At 43.4% G+C, this 22,002-nt stretch overlaps 1 protein-coding gene across 1 annotated transcript; it reads left to right on the forward strand.

Annotated features, from left to right (window-relative positions):
• Positions 1–627: 627 nt before the first annotated feature.
• LOC129862795 (creatine kinase U-type, mitochondrial-like) lies at positions 628–17,964 on the forward strand. Its single transcript, XM_055934772.1, has 9 exons — positions 628–968; positions 2,030–2,228; positions 2,995–3,090; positions 4,085–4,306; positions 4,453–4,538; positions 9,814–9,937; positions 14,284–14,418; positions 16,052–16,177; positions 17,177–17,964. The coding sequence occupies exons 1-9, from the start codon at positions 820–822 to the stop codon at positions 17,282–17,284; spliced, it is 1,245 nt and encodes a 414-aa protein (XP_055790747.1). The 5' UTR covers positions 628–819; the 3' UTR covers positions 17,285–17,964.
• Positions 17,965–22,002: the final 4,038 nt, after the last annotated feature.

A 22,002-nucleotide genomic window follows, 5' to 3' on the forward strand; every position in this document is an offset into this window, starting at 1 on the left:
CATAAAGTAGCTACCCATGCAGATCATTTTAAGAGGGATTTCCACTCAATAGAGCCTGTTTAAATACCATAAAAGTATCTCTTAATTAAGGCAATACAGTATTGTAATAATATTCCCTTTCCCTTTCATAGCCTATATATTCAGTTGAATTAGGCTGTAGCTGAATAGGGCTGTGTGCTTTTCTACGCATCTTTAAAAGTTGTGTCTCTCAAAAGCAAGTTATTTAGTCACTATACTTGTCCTTAATCCCTGGTCAAAGTCAGCCTCTTTCTAAACTCTTCGTTCCTGCAATACATTACCGACTGGTCGGTAATTACGCAAACCCAAACCCCAATACATTGATTGATAATCCAATTAAGGAAATGTCAAGAGTTATCGATTTGCTCGAATTTCACATTAATGATTCAACTATAGCGCTTGCTATAGCCTACTACACCCATCCATGACGCATTGCATGGTTACTTGTAGTTGTGGGACGTTTGTCCGTAAGTATATTCAGAAATCCACAGACGTCCTTTGCACCCTGCTTTCACGGTATAGCCACAAATAAATTAAGTCATTATGTGTCCAGTGTGTAGACCTATGGGAGGGGGAAATACAGACAGACTACAGCGTAGCCTACAGCTGCTTTAGTGTAGTGTAGACTGCTTCGTCTATTGCTGTATTCTCTTGGACCCCTTAGCATTCACACCACGCAGTCTCCTCTATTCCAGTCTCACTCATCCATTCTCTCTGATTTCATCCCTTCCTTTTAGACGCTTAGCATCAGCAAGGCTCCCTTTCATCCTTTCCTACCTCTTGAACTGTGGAAATAAAACAATGGCAAACAACTTCGCCAGAGTGTTGTCCTCCAAACGAAATGTGGGGATTCTGTCATTAATTGGAGCCGGGTCTTTGACAGCGGGTTTTCTGCTCAATCGTGAACATGTCACCGCCGGAGCGCAAGCACGGAGAGTGTACCCCGCCAGGTAAGCCACGACGCCCTTTACTGATATATATGGACATTTTCAGTTTAGCCATGTCAGGTGCGAGAGTGTATTGTCATATTGTCATTAAGGATTTAGATAGAGTAGTTTAATACGTGGATAATATGCTGACCTCGATTAAATAATTTTACTATCAAAGCAATGCCAGCAACTGGGAGACGAATGTGGTATTTCGAGTCTTTCGATCATAAACTAACCTATTTGTGAAAATTATAACCGACCCAGGCCTGTTTATTTTCGAGATATATTTAACTTATATTGCACCACATGTTCTTTATGCCTAATGATGAATAATTAATATAGATATAAAGAATTAAATATGCATATTTTCAAAATCATTCTCTGAATGCTACATGGTTCCACGAGGGAATGTTTTGCTAACAAATACTAGGCCACATTGATATGTTCTAATTGTTGATGAGACAGTTTTTTTCCAGAACCATGGTGGAATTGTCTAAATTTGACCTTATATGACCTGCATGGGGTCTGGGAAAACTCTGTTTTTGTGACTTTATAGGCCTAATAATAGGCAGAATCTACTGCACACCCAACACCGAGTGGAGGTGTGCTGTAGGCAAAATGCTCAACTGGAAAATCTGATTGCATCATGTGTATTAAGAATGACTGGATATTCCATTTCCAAAGAATACTCAACTTCTGGTGTGACCAGATTGTATCATGTTTGGCTACTATACACTGTTATGTTGTTGGTGATGACAGCGCTCTGTGCCAGGTGTGTACATAGCGCATGCATGCAGTTCATGCCAAAAGCCTAGTGGTAGGCTATGCCAAATAAAATCACAGGTAACCAACCTATAATTATAGCTACCTCTTGACAATCAGAGCCATAGATGGAAATCTGTGTAGGTGTTGACTTGCAGTGAGTCTTAGGTTATAATTCTCAGGAGCGTCATAATAATGAACGCTAATTAGTCATGTGCACATTTCCAATTTCATTTAGAATTTTAAACTGTCCATGTGGTTGTTTCTCAGTTACAATGATATAGGCATTTTTTGGTGAGTGACTGACTGTGTCCTGACAGTGCGGAGTACCCGGACCTACGCAAGCACAACAACTGCATGGCCAGCCACCTGACCCCAGCCATCTATGCCAAGCTGGTGGACAAGACCACACCCAACGGGTACTCCCTGGACCAGGCCATCCAGACTGGCGTGGACAACCCCGGGCACCCCTTCATCAAGACTGTGGGCATGGTGGCAGGGGACGAGGAGTCATACGAGGTCAGAGCAAGGGGAATTAGTTGGAGGCAGTAGTTCAAGGTCAGTGTAGTGAAGCCATAGGCTGTGTTTGTTCTCTCAAAGAGTAGGAGGAGAGGATCCGAAGTCCCTCCTTTGGACCTCATCCTCCAATGAGCTTTGAGAGGAAGGTGAGGATTTGGGGAAATGAGCACGAGGAGGAAGAAAGGATTTGACAGCAATTAACATTTTCAGACGCCCCCTAAATGTATGGTTGAAGGTCAAGCTGTGATATTTAACGACAAAGAAAAGCAATCGCTTTAGCCATAAATAGCCAATTTAGTCAATGGACTACATTTATCTCAGAGACATTGAGAATGAATGACTACCCTGTGGCCTATTTAACACTTTTGGCATGTACAATGATCAGTAGCGTGCGCAATGGTTCATGGACCACATTCTATTGCAATCTCATTGCTTGCTATGAACTTGAAAGGTTCTCAAAATAGAAAGTGATATCATTATTATTTCCTCACTCGTATGCAGATGATGCTCTGTCTCATGTGACTGACTGTGGTCTGCATTAGTGCCCCGCCCAGTGAGTGGACATTGCCCATATACCACACCCCCCGGGCCTTATTGCTTAACTAAACTGCATTACAATACTATACTGTAAGCCTGTCTAGTAGTTTATAAAGTGACAATGATCATTTGAAGAACTCCCATCCTTTCAGCTTAGGTGTGACAACTATTGTAGGCTATATGATGATGTTATATGGTCAGACTTCTGATGTGGATGTGGGGGTTTCAGGTGTTTGCAGACCTCCTTGACCCAGTCATCAAGGAGCGGCACAATGGCTACGACCCTCAGATTATGACCCATCCCACCGACTTGGACTCCAGCAAGGTACAGAGATGCAACTTCCCTGAAAACAACAGTATAGGGTTTGCGTCCCAAATGGCGCCCTACTCCTTTGATCGTGCTCTACCTTTGACCAGACCCCATAGGGAATAGGGTGCTGGCCCTGGTCAAAAGTAGTGCACTTCATAGGGAGTAGGATGCCATTTGGGACGCTGCCTAGATGTGACAATGAAGTTATCTAATGTTTAGAAGGTGGACAGATTCACTCACTGGACACTACATCAGGGGAGAACGACTGCCCCCTTTCATTGAAGCCATGAGGTTCAAGACCGACCGAGGCTGTTGTTTTAACAAAGCAGGGTCCCCTATTATGGTCAATGGGAAAATGGCCATCTTTGTGGTCAATCTTCATGCAAATAAAGAACAAATTCGAAGACAATCATGGTATCAATAATTGCTTCTATTACACCAGATGTATGTCCTTGAACCAATTATTTTAAAATCACACACAGAATAAGTTAAGGATAGCTTAGTTGCAGCCTGCAGTACCCCGGTCGGCCTTCAACTTGAGATGCTCCATGAGACGGGGCAGTCGTACTCCCCTGGTCGCAGCTTGTAACATCACTTCCTGAAGTAGCTCAAGCTGCAAATGTTATGTCTTGAGAATCCCACCCAATGAGACCTCTTACTAAGATAAAACAGTCTTCCTGAGCTTCAAATGCGCCATCGAGTCGTCACATAGCAATGAGTGGTGTGACGTTGGCTTTGTCCATTCATATACAGTCAATGCACTACACTAATCAGTTATACTAGCTAATATTATATAATTATGCAGTACATCCATTGCGCATACTGGAATGTTATGTTACGTGAATATATTATAAGCTACAATGAATTATATGGCATACACCCTTTTGCTTAAACCCTTTTGCTCTTTGGGGATCATAGATCATTCACAAATTTCCTCCATCAATGTTGGTGTTGTGATACTGTTTACGATACGCCAGTAATTTTTTCTTCTATTTCTCTCCATTTGCAGCTCACGTCTGGCAACTTTGACGAGCGCTACGTGCTGTCGTCACGGGTCAGGACTGGCCGTAGCATCAGGGGGCTGAGCCTGCCCCCGGCGTGTACCCGGGCGGAACGCCGCGAGGTGGAGAGGGTGGTGGTTGACGCCCTGGCTGGCCTGAAGGGGGACCTGGCAGGAACCTACTACAGCCTCACACACATGACAGACCAGGAGCAGCAGCAGCTCATCGACGTGAGTCAAGAGGCCCATTTTAAGTGTTGTAAGGGCATAAAGGAGAGTGAGAAAAGGGAAATAATAGCAAGGATTTTTGGGGAGGACATTGATATTGCTCCACTTTCATTAAGACCGCATTTCCTGTCTCTACTATGTTAACACAGGACCACTTCCTGTTTGACAAACCCGTGTCTCCTCTGCTGACCTGTTCGGGGATGGCTCGTGATTGGCCAGACGCACGCGGTATCTGGTAAGCACCTGTTAGTTATAGATACGGACCCTTAGTGGTCATTAACAGTCATAACAGTGAGAGGTGATTTTGATTGTTTCACAGTTATTTGCATACAGTTCATACTACAAATCATCATGACTCTTCTAGCAAAATAATGCCCACTAGCTTGTAGCTCCTCTAGATTGAGGCTTAAACGTGCATTAGTGGCATGTAGTCTAGCAGTTAGTGTTGGTCGGGTAACCGAAAGGCCGCTGGTTCGAATACCGAGCCGACAAGGTGAAAAATCTGTCGATGTGTCCTTGAGCAAGGCACTTAACCTTAATTTGCTCTAGGGCCAACGTACTAGTATAGCTTACCGTATGCTTCCCAGTTGATACTGTTCGCGCATATATTCTGACAAAATGTTGTGAAATTTGTGTTGGTTTTGGTGCTTTTTTTTATTTAATTTTTTGTTGTTCGAGCACATCTTTTTTCTTGAGGGTAGTCGCAGTTCAGTAGATGAAGTCTACACCCTTTCGTCTGTGATTGGTTAACAGTAGGGATTCTTTAATTACGTGTTTGTTGTCATTCAACGAGAGAAGACTAGTTTTTATGTACATTTTGTTCACTTTAGAAATACTGCACCAAACATCTAACATCTTAGTTAGATGTAAAATTACATGACAGACCTCCTGGGCAAAAACAGCTAAATTGATAACAGATTTCCTGATTTAATTTGGACTATTTTTCTCGTGTTATATGTCACTCACTAACCAGGTTTCCATCCAACCTTTTTATGCGATAAAGTACAATTTCATGACAGGCCTGCAGGAAATTTTTCGGTAAATTTTCCAAATGTCTACAAAACAAAATACGTTAGACAATGTGGGATTTTTGTGTATCACTAAAATTAATTATGCGAGAAATGTCAGTGGAAACACTCTTATGCGCAAATATTTATATAATAACCATCCTATTGAAGTTGAAGTCACACGATGACATGTTGTGTGGTCCTCCCACTGATTTATTGGGAAAGAATGCAGTTTATTAGGCAATAGATTCAATAAATGATGATGAACGTCACAGGGTGGTGAAAGGGCATGGTGATCTTGATGCTCCTTTCCAATAAATAGGGGGGTCTTATTCTGGTGACATGATGATCGATGCTTGACTGCTGTTTGACAAATAAAAGTAATCTTGCTCTTTTGTCCATAATAATAATCTCATCTGGTAGGCTACAGGTGCACTCTAGCCAAAAGTGTGCAGGTAGCGGTGTGCGCATTTGCCAATACCAGGGTGGGCACACTTGCTATATAAGGCAAAAAAATGATGAGCTAAACCATCAGTACAGTTGAAAATGCCAAAGGTATTTTATGTGCACTACCTCATCACACATAGCCTTTTATCTGCAACAAGCCAATTTGATGGAAACATCTTTGGAGGGGAAAACACGCTTATTGTTTTTAATATCGAATTTGAGAATATTCACATTCAAATCTGTTGCCAATTGGATGGAAACCTAGCTATAGAAAGTCACTCAATTAGCCCATGTCAGTTTAAATGTTTTAAATTGGCAAATGAGTCTAGTTAGTCTAGCCAGCTATCTACATTTCGAGTTATCATGGCCGAATTACTGACCGGGCACGCAGGGCACATGTCCAGGGGCCCTGACCTCCAGGGGGCCCCCATTGCTTTAGCTAGTCACTCTTGCTCAGGTATCATATTAACGTGGCATAAGGCATGGCAAAATGTGTAGAATTGCAGGAAATTAGCTGTAAAACTGCAACAACAAAAAATAGCATCTGTAAAGCAAATGTATTTGTTTACCTTTTGTTAATAAAATACTTTCTGCCAATGGATCGCTCTGTCAATTATAGTTTTTAATCCCGGTGCTGTGTTAATGTGAGTTAATCCGCAGCGGCTAATTATATACAGGGCCTTCAGAAACTATTCACAGCTCTTGACTTATTTCACATTTTGTTGTTTTACAGCCTGAATTCAAAATGTATTAATTAAATAATAAATCTCACCCATCTACACATAATCCCCCATAATGAAAGTGAAAACATGTTTTTAGAAATGTTGGCAAATTTATTGAAAATGAAATACAGAAATATCTCATTTACATAAGTATTCACACCGCTGAGTCAATACTTTGTAGAAGCACCTTTGTCAGCGACTACAGCTGTGAGTCTTTCTGGGTAAGTCTTTTCAGGTCTTGCCATAGATTTTTTTTCTTCTTTTTTTTCATTTTTTATAAATTTTATCCCATTTTCTCCCCAATTTTCGTGGTATCCAATCGCTAGTAATTAGTACCTTGTCTCATCGCTACAACTCCCGTACGGGCTCGGGAGAGACGAAGGTTGAAAGCCATGCGTCCTCCGAAGCACAACCCAACCAGCCGTACTGCTTCTTTAACACAGCGCGCCTCCAACCCGGAAGCCAGCCGCACCAATGTGTCGGAGGAAACACCGTGTACCTGGCCCCCCTTGGCTGGCGCGCACTGCGCCCGGCCCGCCACAGGAGTCGCTGGAGCGCGATGAGACAAGGATATCCCTACCGGCCAAACCCTCCCTACCCCGGACGACGCTATGCCAATTGTGCGTCGCCCCACGGACCTCCCGGTCGCGGCCGGCTGCGACAGAGCCTGGGCGCGAACCCAGAGACTCTGGTGGCGCAGTTAGCACTGCGATGCAGTGCCCTAGACCACTGCGCCACCCGGGAGGCCCTGCCATAGATTTTCAAGTAGATTTAAGTGACATCTTTTTGGTAAGCAACTCCAGTGTAGATTTGGCCTTGTGTTTTATGTTATTGTCCTGCTAAAAGATCAATTGATCTCCCAGTGTCTGGTCCATCATTTTTTATCCTGAAACTCCCCAGTCCTTAACGATTACAAGCATACCCATAACATGATGCAGCCACCACTGTGCTTGAAAATATGGAGAGAAGTACTCAGTAATGTGTTGTATTGGATTTGCACCAAACATAACACGTTGTATTCAGAACACAACGTTAATTTCTTTGCCTCTGTAATGCCCGGGGTGTAGTGGAGGAAGGAGTCAGACGCAGGAGACAGAGTTCAGAGTAGCGTTCTAATTTAATACCACAAACAGGTGAACACGACGCCACTCTAAAATGAATGCTCCACCACATAAACGAGCACACGAAATACCATGAGGCAACGTACACGAACCGTGACACACAAGCATGTACAACCTGTACACAAAACAATCCCGTACACCCAGCAGGCCGGGCTGCTGGGTAATAAAGCCCCACTAATCACCCTAACCACAAACAGGTGTAACCACTAAACAAAAAAGGAGGGGGAGGAAAAGTCAGTAGCAGCTAGTAGGCCGGTGACGACGACCGCCGAGCGCCACCCGAACAGGAAGGGGAGCCACCTTCGGTAGGAGTCGTTACAGCCACATTTTTTAGCAGTATTACTTTAGTGCCTTGTTGCAACCAGGATGCATGTTTTGTAATATTTTTATTCTGTACAGGCTACCTTCTTTTCACTCTGTCAATTAGGTTAGTATTCTATTGTGGAGTAGCTACAATGTCATTGACACATTCTCAGTTTTCTCCTATCTTAAACAGTTACAGAGTTTAATGGCTAAGTCACCATTGGCCTCTCCAGCAACTTAATTAGGAAGGACGCCATTATCTTTGTAGTGACTGGATGTATTGATATACCATCCGGAGTGTTAATAACTTCACCATGCTCAAAGGTCTGCACTTCTTTGCAAAACCTCCCTGGTCTTTATGGTTGAATCTGTTTGAAATTCACAGCTTTTTTTTTAAATGTATTTTTTTATTGAACCTTTATTTATCTAGGCAAGTCAGTTAGGAACAAATTCTTATTTACAATGACGGCCTTGTTCAGGTTAACTGCCTTGTTCAGGTGCAGAACAGATTTTTTTTTTTACCTTGTCAGCTCAGGATTCGATCCAGCAACCTTTCGGTTACTGGCCCAACGCACTAACCGTTAAGCTACCTGCCCGACTGAAGGACCTTGCAGATAATTGTACGTGTGGCGTAAAGAGATGAGATGGTCATTCAAAAATCATGTTAAACACTATTATTGCACACATAATCCATGCAACTAATTATGTGACTTGTTAAGCACATTTGTATTCCTGAACTAATTTAGGCTTGCCATAACAAAGGGGTTGAGTACTTATTGACTCAAGACATTTCATCTTTATTTTTGAATTAATTTGTACACATTTCTAAAAACATAACTCCACTTTGACATTATGGGGTATTTTTTAAAGGCCAGTGACAAATTATTTTTTAAACTCAGGCTACAACATAACAAAATGTGGGAAAAGTCAATTGGCTATGTGTTTGTAGATTGACTGAGGTGAATGAAGTACAGCAACCAATGTGATAATAGCTGGGGTCATTTGTGCTTGTTTTTGCTGTTCTCCAAATGACGTTTTAGAGTTTGTAAATTGTATAGAAACGCAGTAAATGAGCTTCAACTTTCTTTACGTTTCTAAGAAAGTTAACCCCCTCTCACCACCCTCAAGACCTCGCTAAAACTCAGAACCTGGCTATGGCCCTGCAGACAATGCCCTCTCCGCATTGAGTTTCAGCCTGGTGCCCAGAAATAGCCTGGTGCCCAGAAATAGCCTGGTGCTGCTCCAGCATCGATCACCAGCTTTCCTCTTACCCCTCCCCCCTCTGTGCCTACATCATACCAAACTCTTCTCCTCTCCTTTATAATTCACCCTCTCTCTCTCCGTTTGACAGCTCTCCTCCTTTCATCCTGCCCTCCGCTCTCCTGGCTCCAGACCTATCCATTACTTTCTCTAATTGTTTTTAGGAAGTCCGTTTTTACTGAATGCAATTCATTACAGTGCATTACAATGAGATTATTAATTGTATGGCATTACTGTATGCATAACAATGCATTGCTATGAGATTATTGCGTATATGGCAGTACTGTATACGGCGACCATCACCTCAATGTTTTGTGCATGAAGTTATAAAGTAGGTACATGTATGGTAAATGGAACCCGGGACATTAACTCTAGCTGGTGCAATGGAGAATAGGAAAATGATCTCTTAGTCATATATTGATGTTGTCTAACTCAATCCATTATGACGAGGGCTCCGAGCACTGTATTTATTTTTTACCAACGTTAAGGAAACGCATCGATATCAATGGTTGAGGTCAGCTCCTCCAAAAATTGTCTACGTACACTGGTGGCAGCGGTGGGATCTGTTGATTTCAATATAAATTGAAGTATTGATTTAAGAGAGTGTTTTGTGATTTTTAAACCATCCACTCATTTGTACCAAAACCCAGGCACAACAACACGAAGACCTTCCTCATCTGGATCAATGAAGAGGATCACACCAGGGTCATCTCTATGGAGAAGGGAGGCAACATGAAGAGAGTGTTTGACCGCTTCTGCACAGGCCTGAAAGAGGTGCACACACACACTTGAGTTATTTATCTAATTGTTCCACGTTCCTCATTAGATGCAGGAGACGCCAAATTGTTAAAGCAAGGACTGTTATTGAACAGTAGTAATGGCCAAACAGTAGCAATGACTACACTACACACAGGTATTTTTTTATTTTTTATTTTACCGTTATTTTACCAGGTAAGTTGACTGAGAACACGTTCTCATTTGCAGCAACGACCTGGGGAATAGTTACAGGGGAGAGGAGGGGGATGAATGAGCCAATTGTAAACTGGGGATTATTAGGTGACCATGATGGTTTGAGGGCCAGATTGGAAATTTAGCCAGGACACCGGGGTTAACACCCCTACTCTTACGATAAGTGCCATGGGATCTTTAATGACCTCAGAGAGTCAGGACACCCGTTTAACGTCCCATCCGAAAGACAGCACCCTACACAGGGCAGTGTCCCCAATCACTGCTCTGGGGCATTGGGATATTTTTTAGACCAGAGGAAAGAGTGCCTCCTACTGGCCCTCCAACACCACTTCCAGCAGCATCTGGTCTCCCATCCAGGGACTGACCAGGACCAACCCTGCTTAGCTTCAGAAGCAAGCCAGTAGTGGTATGCAGGGTGGTATGCTGCTGGCGTATTACTACAGTGCATTCGGAAAGTATTCAGACCCCAATGAATTCAATTAAAAAAAATCCTCATCAATCTGCACATTACCCGATAATGACGAAGTAAAAACAGGTTTTTAGAAATGTTTGCAGATTTATGACAAATATAAAACAGAAATACCTTATTTGCATAACTATTCAGATCCTTTGTTACGAGACTCTAAATTCAGCTCAGGTGCCTCCTGTTTCCATTGATCATCCTTGAGATGTTTCTACAACTTGATTGGTGTCCACCTGTGGTAAATTCAATTGATTGAACAACTTGCAATCTACTGCAGAGATAGCCTGCAAAGTTCTGTCATACTTTCCAAGTCTATGCCCAAACAGTTCGAACTTCTAATTTTAAAAATTAATCTCTCCAGAAATAAGTCTCTCACTGTTGCCGCCTGCTACCAACCCCCCTCAGCTCCCAGCTGTGCCCTGGACACCATCTGTGAATTGATCGCTCCCCATCTAGCTTCAGAGTTTGTTCTGTTAGGTGACCTAAACTGGGATATGCTTAACACCCCGGCAGTCCTACAATCTAAGCTTGATGCCCTCAATCTCACACAAATCATCAAGGAACCCACCAGGTACAACCCTAAATCCGTAAACATGGGCACCCTAATAGACATTATCCTGACCAACTTGCCCTCCAAATACACCTCTGCTGTCTTCAATCAAGATCTCAGCGATCACTGCCTCATTGCCTGTATCCGCCACGGGTCCACGGTCAAACGACCACCCCTCATCACTGTCAAACGCTCCCTGAAACACTTCTGCGAGCAGGCCTTTCTAATCGACCTGGCCCGGGTACCCTGGAAGGATATTGACCTCATCCCGTCAGTTGAGGATGCCTGGTCATTCTTTAAAAGTTATTTCCTCACCATATTAGACAAGCATGCCCCGTTCAAAAAATGCAGAACCAAGAACAGATATAGCCCTTGGTTCACTCCAGACCTGACTGCCCTCGACCAGCACAAAAACATCCTGTGGCGAACTGCAATAGCATCGAAGAGCCCCCGTGATATGCAACTGTTCAGGGAAGTCAGGAACCAATACACGCAGTCAGTCAGGAAAGCAAAGGCCAGCTTTTTCAAGCAGAAATTTGCATCCTGTAGCTCTAACTCCAAAAAGTTCTGGGATACTGTAAAGTCCATGGAAAACAAGAGCACCTCCTCCCAGCTGCCCACTGCACTGAGGCTAGATAACACGGTCACCACTGATAAGTCCGTGATAATCGAAAACTTCAACAAACATTTCTCAATGGCTGGCCATGCCTTCCACCTGGCGACTCCAACCTTGGCCAACAGCCCCGCCCCCCCCGCTGCTACTCGCCCAAGCCTCCCCAGCTTCTCCTTTACCCATATCCAGATAGCAGATGTTCTGAAAGAGCTGGAAAACCTGGACCCATACAAATCAGCTGGGCTTGACAATCTGGGACCCCTATTTCTGAAACTGTCCGCTGCCATTGTCGCACCCCCTATTACCAGCCTGTTCAACCTCTCCTTCGTATCATCTGAGATCCCCAAGGATTGGAAAGCTGCCGCTGTCATCCCCCTCTTCAAAGGGGGAGACACCCTGGACCCAAACTGTTACAGACCTATATCCATCCTGCCCTGCCTAGCTAAGGTCTTCGAAAGCCAAGTCAACAAACAGATCACTGACCATCTCGAATCCCACCGTACCTTCTCCGCTGTGCAATCCGGTTTCCGAGCCGGTCACGGGTGCACCTCAGCCACGCTCAAGGTACTAAACGATATCATAACCGCCATCGATAAAAGACATTACTGTGCAGCCGTCTTCATCGACCTGGCCAAGGCTTTCGACTCTGTCAATCACCATATTCTTATCGGCAGACTCAATAGCCTCGGTTTTTCTAATGACTGCCTTGCCTGGTTCACCAACTACTTTGCAGACAGAGTTCAGTGTGTCAAATCGGAGGGCATGTTGTCCGGTCCTCTGGCAGTCTCTATGGGGGTACCACAGGGTTCAATTCTCGGGCCGACTCTTTTCTCTGTATACATCAATGATGTTGCTCTTGCTGCGGGCGATTCCCTGATCCACCTCTACGCAGACGACACCATTCTGTATACTTCCGGCCCTTCCCTGGACACTGTGCTATCTAACCTCCAAACGAGCTTCAATGCCATACAACACTCCTTCCGTGGCCTCCAACTGCTCTTAAACGCTAGTAAAACCAAATGCATGCTTTTCAACCGTTCGATGCCTGCACCCGCACGCCCGACTAGCATCACCACCCTGGACGGTTCCGACCTAGAATATGTGGACATCTATAAGTACCTAGGTGTCTGGCTAGACTGCAAACTCTCCTTCCAGACTCATATCAAACATCTCCAATCCAAAATCAAATCTAGAGTCGGCTTTCTATTCCGGAACAAAGCCTCCTTCACTCACGCCGCCAAACTTACCCTAGTAAAACTGACTATCCTACCGATCCTCGACTTCGGCGATGTCATCTACAAAATAGCCTCCAATACTCTACTCAGCAAACTGGATGCAGTTTATCACAGTGCCATCCGTTTTGTTACTAAAGCACCTTATACGACCCACCACTGCGACCTGTATGCCCTAGTCGGCTGGCCCTCGCTACATGTTCGTCGTCAGACCCACTGGCTCCAGGTCATCTACAAGGCTATGCTAGGCAAAGTGCCGCATTATCTCAGTTCACTGGTCACGATGGCTACACCCACCCGTAGCACGCGCTCCAGCAGGTGTATCTCACTGATCATCCCTAAAGCCAAAACCTCATTTGGACGCCTTTCCTTCCAGTTCTCTGCTGCCTGCGACTGGAACGAACTGCAAAAATCTCTGAAGTTGGAGACTTTTATCTCCCTCAACAACTTTAAAAATCTGCTATCCGAGCAGCTAACCGATCGCTGCAGCTGTACATAGTCCATCTGTAAACTACCCACCCAATTTACCTACCTCACCCCCATACTGCTTTTATTTATTTTACTTTTCTGCACACCAGTATCTCTTCTTGCACATGATCATCTGATGATTTATCACTCCAGTGTTAATCTGCTAAATTGTAATTATTCGATTTATTGCCTACCTCATGCCTTTTGCACACATTGTATATAGATTCTCTTTCTACCATATTATTGACTTGTCTATTGTTTACTCCATGTGTAACTCAATTTACCACAGGTGGACTCCAAACAAGTTGTAGAAACATCTCAAGGATGATCAATGGAAACAGGATGCACCTGACGTCAATTTCGTGTCTTATAGCAAATTGTCTATATATGTGTGTGTATATATAAAAATACTAACATTTTTTATACGTCTGCAAAAATGTCTAAAAAAATATTTTTGCTTTGTCATTATGGAGTATTGTGTGTAGATTGAGGATTATAATTTGTTTTAATCCATTTTAGATTAAGGCTGTAATGTAACAACATGTGGAAAAAGTCAAGGGATCTGAATACTTTCCTGAAGTACATACCATATATATAAAGGTCCCACAGTTGACAGTCCATGTGAAGGACCCACAATAAAACATGGTAGCGTACAATAACCTGTTTTCTTTTAAGATGTCTGGACAAGACAAAGGTACACACACCCACCCGATCACTGTATGGCTGTTGATCGACAGTCTATGTGTGCAAGACACATTTCAAGGGGAAATATAATGACAATCTAGTTTTTATCTAATCTCAAGTTCTCATGTAATGTTTGGTCAGGTGGAGAGGCTGATCCAGGAGAAAGGCTGGGAGTTCATGTGGAATGAGAGACTGGGCTACATCCTCACTTGCCCCTCCAACCTGGGCACTGGGCTCCGCGCTGGAGTACACGTCAACCTGCCCAAGCTCAGCAAGGTAACACACACACTGCAATATCTACTCAGAGCCTCAACAAATATACACGGCAAAAACAGTTTTACCTAAAAAAATATAAATCTTGTTTTGAGTGATAATACATTTAAAATTCATTTTTTTTCTTACCAAGATACATTATCTGACTACATCAGCAGATAATGTTGCTTATTTTGACCTAAAAAAGCTTGACACATGTGGGGTAAGATAATTAATCTTGTTTCAAGATATTTTTTCTTAATAAGACGTCTTACTAAGATAATAGATGTTTGGCTTGTCCCTATACAGATTCACACACTCACAAACACACAGACCTGTTTACCCTCACACCAGCGACCAACAAGATACCCACTTTCCAGTCATGCGAGGCCCATCTGTCTTCTGTAAATTCCTCTCCGCTCGCTAACCAGGGCAGTGCTTGTGAGGGCACGCCCTAGCAAAACGTTTTTACATCGGAAATGAGTGTTTCCTGTTGGACAAGTTCAGATATTATCTCTTAATTTCCTACGTTTTGTGCCCCATTAAAATCAAATCAAATAAAAATTGTTTTGGTCGCATACACATATTGTAACGGCTGTCTTCGGGTGAAAGAGAGGAGGACCAAACTGCAGCGTGATGATAATCCATATTTTAATAGGCTACTTAAACAACGAACAAAAACAACAAACTTACAGAAAGAACCGAAGACGCTACAGTCCCGAACTAGAGACCAGATGAACACACGAACAGGAACAATCACCCACAAAACACTACAAAAACAGGCTACCTAAATATGGTTCCCAATCAGAGACAATGACTAACACCTGCCTCTGATTGAGAACCATATCAGGCCAAACAAGAAACCCCACATAGAAACAGACAACATAGATAATACCCACCCAGCTCACGTCCTGACCAACTAAATAAAGACTAAACAAAGGAAATAAGGTCAGAAACGTGACACATATTTAGCAGATGTTATTGGGGGTGTAGCGAAATTATTGTGTTCCTAGCTCCAACAGTGCAGTTATATCTAACACAAATCTAAGTAAAAAAATAAATAATAAGGAATTAAGAGATATATAATATTAGGATGAGCAATGTCGGAGTGGTATTGACTAAAATACAGTAGAACACCGTATGTAAACATTATTAAAGTGACTAGTGTTACATTAAGTGACCAGTGATTCCATGTCTATGTACATAGGGCAGCAGCCTCTAAGGTGCAGCGTTGAATAACCGGGTGGTAGCCGGCTAGTGACTTACGTTCAGGGCAGGCTACTGGGTGGAGGCCGGCTAGTGAGGGCTATTTAACAGTCTGATGGCCTTGAGATAGAAGCTGTTTTTCAGACTCTTGGTCCCAGTTTTGATGCACCTGTACTGACCTCGCCTTCTGGATGATAGCGGGGTGAACAGGCCGTGGCTCGGCTGGTTGATGTCCTTGGTGATCTTTTTCGCCTTCCTGTGACATCAGGTGCTGTAGGTGTCCTGGAGGGAAGACAGTGTGCCCCCGGTGGTGCGTTGGGCAGACCGCACCACCCTCTGGAGAGCCCTGCCGTTGCGGGCGGTGCAGTTTCCATACCAGGCGGTGATACAGTCCGACAGGATGCTCTCAATGGTGCATCTGTAAAAGTTTGTGTCTGTAACCCCACTGCAGGACCCCCGCTTCGCAAAGATTCTGGACAACCTGCGTCTGCAGAAGAGAGGTACCGGAGGAGTGGACACCGCAGCCGTGGGCAGCACCTTTGACATCTCCAACCTGGACAGACTGGGACAGTCAGAGGTAATAAGGAATACATAGTGTAGGGTGAAGTTTCTCTTAGACACTGATCTTGAGTCCGTTTGGATTGGGAAGGGGAAGCTGATCCTAGATCTGTACTGGGGACCTTCACACACACAGCCACGGGGTGCATCTCAAATAGTCTAAAATGGCGTACTCTCCACTCTTCTCCTTTACCTGCGCCTACAATACAAGGCAATGCAATAAGTTATTATCCCAAATGAGAATATTACAACTAAGGTACGACCTGGAAAAACTTGCCAGGAACCGACTGAGATGGCGGACATTCATCAATAGCCTCAGCTCCTTAGGAGGCAAGGGCTTAAGAAGGCAAGTCAAAAGCTGTTATTCAGAATCTGAGAAGGTAGGTCAAAACAATACGGGTGAAGAGTACCAAATGCATTTTCTTTACAGCTCTGTATAGTAAATGAGAGGACACAAGCGAGGAAGCCATTTTAGACTACTGAGATGCGGCCATGGGTTGTACTGGAAGGATTGAACAGTGTCTTGAGGAGAGAGACCGTCTTGCCTCTGTGTGTTGTGTACACCCTTGTGTACCCAGTCATGCTGTCATGCCTGTGTCTGCATGCGAGATGGTGACATAGATAAAAGACGACAATGGGACTATTCTGTATTGTGTGTTGCTGGTGTGGGTCCTGGAGAGCCACAATGTGTGCGGAGTACCAGACACTTGTACAATCTATGCCAAGGCGCATTGAAGCTGTTCTGGCGGCTCGTGGTGGCCCAAACGCCCTATTAAGACACTTTATGTCGGTGTTTCCTTTCATTTTGGCACTTACCTGTAGATCCTCCGCTAACACTGCATTTAGACGCACACACACACCAATCACGATGCGGTTGATTATTTGAACCAGGTACGGGGGGGGGGGGGGGGGGGGGCGTACACACTGCAGCTCTCCAGAACCAATCGGTGAGGAATGCAAGGGCAAGGTCTGTGAGTGAAAGAAAGAATGCGCCCACTGACTTTCTCTCTGTGATCAGGTCCAGCTAGTGCAGACGGTGGTAGACGGCGTCAACTACCTGATCGAATGTGAGAAGAAGCTGGAGAAGGGTCAGGACATCAAGATCCCTCTGCCGGTCAGGAAGTAGACTAATCCCCCAACTCCCAACCCAGATATACCTCTTCCTACCAACCTCTGTGTCATCCCCATCAGAACCATAGGTAATGTCCAGATTTAGTCCAACTCTGTTTGAGATGTCGAATTTAAAATGGCACCAAATGTTCCAAGAACGTTACACTCCGGTAGGAATGCACATTTAGAATGTTCTAGTGCATACCTATATCTCTAATCCCAATGCAACTATATGCAATGGAACTCCTTCTACTTAATAGCCCCCAACCTGACACCTAGGCCTGTTACACCTAGACTACAGCATGTCCTATACTCTGTGTCCGATACTACTACTTCCTCGTCTTCCCTCTGTATCGGGATATGGAGGAGCACGGTTATATGCTATACTGCTACGGTAGTGTAATCCATCCATTTGTGGTAGTCTACACCCAAAGTGTAACCATGTAGTGATAGATGACGACTTGAATGGACTTGAATGCAGCACAACAACCATGTTGGACTGAAAAGACTTCTTAGGGGTTTGTATGCTGAAGTTCTAATAAGACACGGGTCAAACTAAGTCGTACTAATAATAACTCATGCTAAACTACTGTGCTCTGTGCTCCATGATGTACTGTATGTATCAAGCAGCAATATCATTTCAACCCACCAGCATTCTCGTAAAGATTTTATTAAAGGAACCATGTGTTTAATGCATTTCCTCTCTCATTCGTCATTAATATTATAAACCTGTTACGTGCCCGTGTGTTGTTGACCCATAGGCTTATAGAATTGTGTTGAACTTGACCACATTGCAACCTGTAACTGTTTAAAGTGTGTGTGTGTGTGTCTGCGTGTGCGTGATTTCATCCCATCATGAAAGCAATGCTTTGAGTGACTTATTACAGTGGATGGGCGCCATAGTAACCAAGCTCTCAGTGCTTGATCGTGATCAGCTTGGTAGGGTTTGGGGTCATGTGACAATACCGATCCTCTTAACACTGCACTGTGCTATACCAAGACTTATGGCCAAAGGGAGTTAGCGTTGATTGGTTTTCTATGCATTTGATTGAATTACTGTAAATCACTGATTAGTGTGAACAAACTCTGATAATGTGGAGCCAATACACAGTTTAAGGTCATAAATCTGAGTAGCATTCACAATGTTGCACAACTACTACAATCATTAATACTTGCTCATTAAAGACTGGTAAAGAAGTGATAACATGTTTTGATACTAGATGTTCTAACAAGAGCACTGTGTCTTACGACTGACTTCAGATCTGCCAGCCAGGCTGTTTGACATTGTAACATATGTGCTAGAAAACTAGGGGAACAATTTGTCTTGTTCCCAATGCTGAACATTGACATTGCAACAGCATCCGTGTTATTCAGAGCTGCAAATAAACCCTGAAGTGTTTGTATTACAAGGTTTTAAGAATCCCTCTCTCTATCCAACCAGTGATTGTTTGAAAAGCATTGGAGCGGCATGTTGTGTTACTGAAATCTGGGTTGTTGACACCATAGCAAAACGTTTTGGAACGGAACACAGAAATGAGCAGTTCTTCCCGGTCATTTTCCGTTTGGTGCCTACTGAACCCTGTACAATACAGCCAAGCTACTTGAAGCGCCCCCGCCCGCTTTGCATTGCAGTCTGCAGACCTTGGTCCTCCTCCCAAATCTCACAGGGAAAAATGGTACGTTGCCATGGCAACTGTCTTATGGAGGAACGGGAACTAGGAACTCCAAGGGGGGCTTTGTCTGTGCACAGCCAACTAATCCTCAAGCCTTCAGTGGAGCTGCAGGACGCACGGGAACAATGACAAGCCAGAAAGCACAGACTCATCACAGCACACGGAAGTCCTGTTTTATACCTGGTGTTAAAATTGGGCCCACATTTTTAGACCGGTGTAGAAAATTTAAATGACTGATTTTGATTATCTTCCTGACCACTTACTGAGGTAGACAGGGACTTGTTGTATCTGGATCACCTTGATTAGATTAAAAAAAACACATGTAACCATTTGTAAGATGTAACCAGGGCCTGTAGGGGAATGGCACCACTTTTCACATACACTGAGTGTACAAAACTTTAAGAACACCTGCTCTTTCCATGACACAGACTGACCAGGTGAATTCAGGTGAAAGCCATGATCCCTTATTGATGTCACTTGTTAAATCCACTTCAATCAGTGTAGATAAAGGGGATGAGACAGGTTAAAGGAGGATTTTTAAGCATTGAGACAATTGAGACACAGATTGTGTATGTGTGCCATTTAGAGGGTGAATGGGCAAGAAAAATGCAATGTGGCTTTGAAAGGGGTATGGTAGTAGGTGCCAGGCACACCAGTTTGTGTCAAGAACTACAACGTTGCTGGGTTTTTCACGCTTAACAGTTTCCCGTGTGTATCAAGAATGGTACACCACCCAAAGAACATCCAGCCAACTTGAAACAACTGTGGTACGCACTGGAGTCAACATGGGCCAGCATCCCTGTAGAATGCTTTTGACACCTTGTAGAGTCCATGCCCAGACAAATTGAGGTTCTGAGGTCAAACGGGTGGGGAGCAACTTAATATTAGGAAGGTGTTCTTAATGTTTTGTACACTCAGTCATAGCCGCGGGAACTAGTAATCCCCCCCCACACACACAAAAGTAGTGCACTGAGCATTACGCAGCATGTAAAGTGTTGGTCCCATGTTTCATGAGCTGAAATAAAAGATCCCAGAAATTTTCCATACCAGACATGTCACGCACTGAGCATGTTTGGGATGCTCTGGATTGACCACGTGTTCCAGTTAATGACAATATCCGGCGAATTGGCACAGCCATTGAAGAAGAGTGGGGAAGCATTCCACCAGCCACAATCAACAGCCTGATCAACTCTACGCAAAAGGAGATGTGTCGCGTTGCATGAGGCAAAATGGTGGTCACACCAGATACTGACTGGTTTTCTGATCCACGCCCCTCCCTTTTTTTCCCACGGTATCTGCAACCAACAGATGCATGTCTGTATTCCCAGTCATGTGAAATCCATAGATTAGGGCCTAATGACTATTTCAGTTGACTGAGTTCCTTACATGAACTGTAACTCAATTGTTCCATCCTGAGAGTTTCTATTTTTGTTCAGTGTACAAAGCTCAGTCCATCATAGCCTTCAGTAGTCAAAATACATTGCATTCATTCTCGCACCATGCAATCAATTATCAGTTCTAAACACTTTATTCTTTATTTTCCCCAGTCCATCAGATGTATTCCAGAATTGATAGTTTCCTTCTAGACAACAAGTTGCTCCCAATACTAAAGTCTTCTGATTATGAGGGTATTGTCATCTCGGACCACAGTGCAGTGGTAATGGTATTGTGTTTTCCTGATAACGTTCTCCCACAACGCACTTGGCGACTCAATCCACGTCTCTTCTCAGATGAAGAATTGAACACATACGTATCTATCTGCCCAAAAGGATTTTTTCCTTGAGCTCAATCGGCTTTCAGAGACAATAATGTGCACCCTGAAGCGCTGAAAGCATACCTACGTGGCCAGATCGTATCATATAACGCCGGCATGAATAAGAGGTCAGGGCATCTTACAAAACTTGCTAACCTTAGAAACGACATTGATCAGAGGCACTCAACCACGCCATCTGCAGACCTCTATAAGGAGAGAATCACATTACAGAGAGGACCTCCACTTAAAATCCAGACAAACCACTTGAGCCACAGACTCCAAATAAGTATCATGATGTTGGAAAAATTGTACACAACATTGCACAGGTCTTATTTTCACGATTTGGACATTACTTCGCTTTCCAAAGCTAATAAACATGTGGAAATGTGAGCAGCATTTTGTATTCCAAGTTGAATTAGTTAGGGAGCGTAAACAAAGTACAAACTTTTTTTGACTTCAAACAAGGTTCAGAATGTCCACTGACTACCCTTCTATATTGCACACCCCTTAGTTTGTCCTTTTTCATCTCACAGGATTAAAAAAATAATTTTTCAAAATGTAGAATTTCAATACCTCCTTGGTCATGTGACCTACTGACCTCAAATAAGGTTCAGAATGTCCACAGAATGTCATACCTTCATATCGCACACTCTGATGTGTGTCTACTTTCATCTCATGCTATTAGACTTAAATATGTAAGCTTTGCAGGCCTTCATTTTACATGGGTGTTTAAAAAAAAAATTTAAGTCAACAAATGTTCCATCCTCACAATAACTATCTTTCACATGGACACTGAAAAGATCTGCAAATGGCTGTATGTGGAATGGATCAAGGACAGGAGAGGTGTTCAAACAGAGGTGCTTAAAGGAAGGCACACAGGTAGGCCTCATGAAAAACAATGTTTCATATGCTCTTTTTAGTCACAGTAATAGGCAGTGATTTGTCAGTCAATCCTTTTCATAGCATCACTTTCATACACTGTACATTAAGACAACTCCTCCTACGTTGAGTATTAGAACGCAGTTTACATAACCTGATAATGACGATATTTGAGTGCATTCACAACAAGCCACCTGCAGACAACTTACAAAATGCAATATTGCATTTGAGGGTTTGTTTTCTGATGAAAATAGTTATTTGATGCATGGCCTACTATTTCTAACTGGGAGAATAAATTCCTACGTCTTTTGTGAGTAAAATCCTTTTTCCAAAATTGATTTAGGTGCATTTTTGTGAAGAGGTATGAGGGTTGTGATATGGGTCATTTAATAGTAAAATTATTTAAGGGATCAATACATTTCTATATTG

This window comes from Salvelinus fontinalis, chromosome 9 (assembly GCF_029448725.1).
Source record: "Salvelinus fontinalis isolate EN_2023a chromosome 9, ASM2944872v1, whole genome shotgun sequence".
Lineage (NCBI taxonomy): Eukaryota > Metazoa > Chordata > Actinopteri > Salmoniformes > Salmonidae > Salvelinus > Salvelinus fontinalis.

Excerpts from the sequence above, each read along its gene's own strand:
- LOC129862795 (XM_055934772.1), top strand. The coding sequence starts at position 820 with ATGGCAAACAACTTCGCCAGAGTGTTGTCCTCCAAACGAAATGTGGGG. Across the intron at positions 969-2,029 it reads CGGAGAGTGTACCCCGCCAG|TGCGGAGTACCCGGACCTAC; the intron begins GTAAGCCACGAC and ends GTGTCCTGACAG. Across the intron at positions 16,178-17,176 it reads ACAGACTGGGACAGTCAGAG|GTCCAGCTAGTGCAGACGGT; the intron begins GTAATAAGGAAT and ends CTCTGTGATCAG.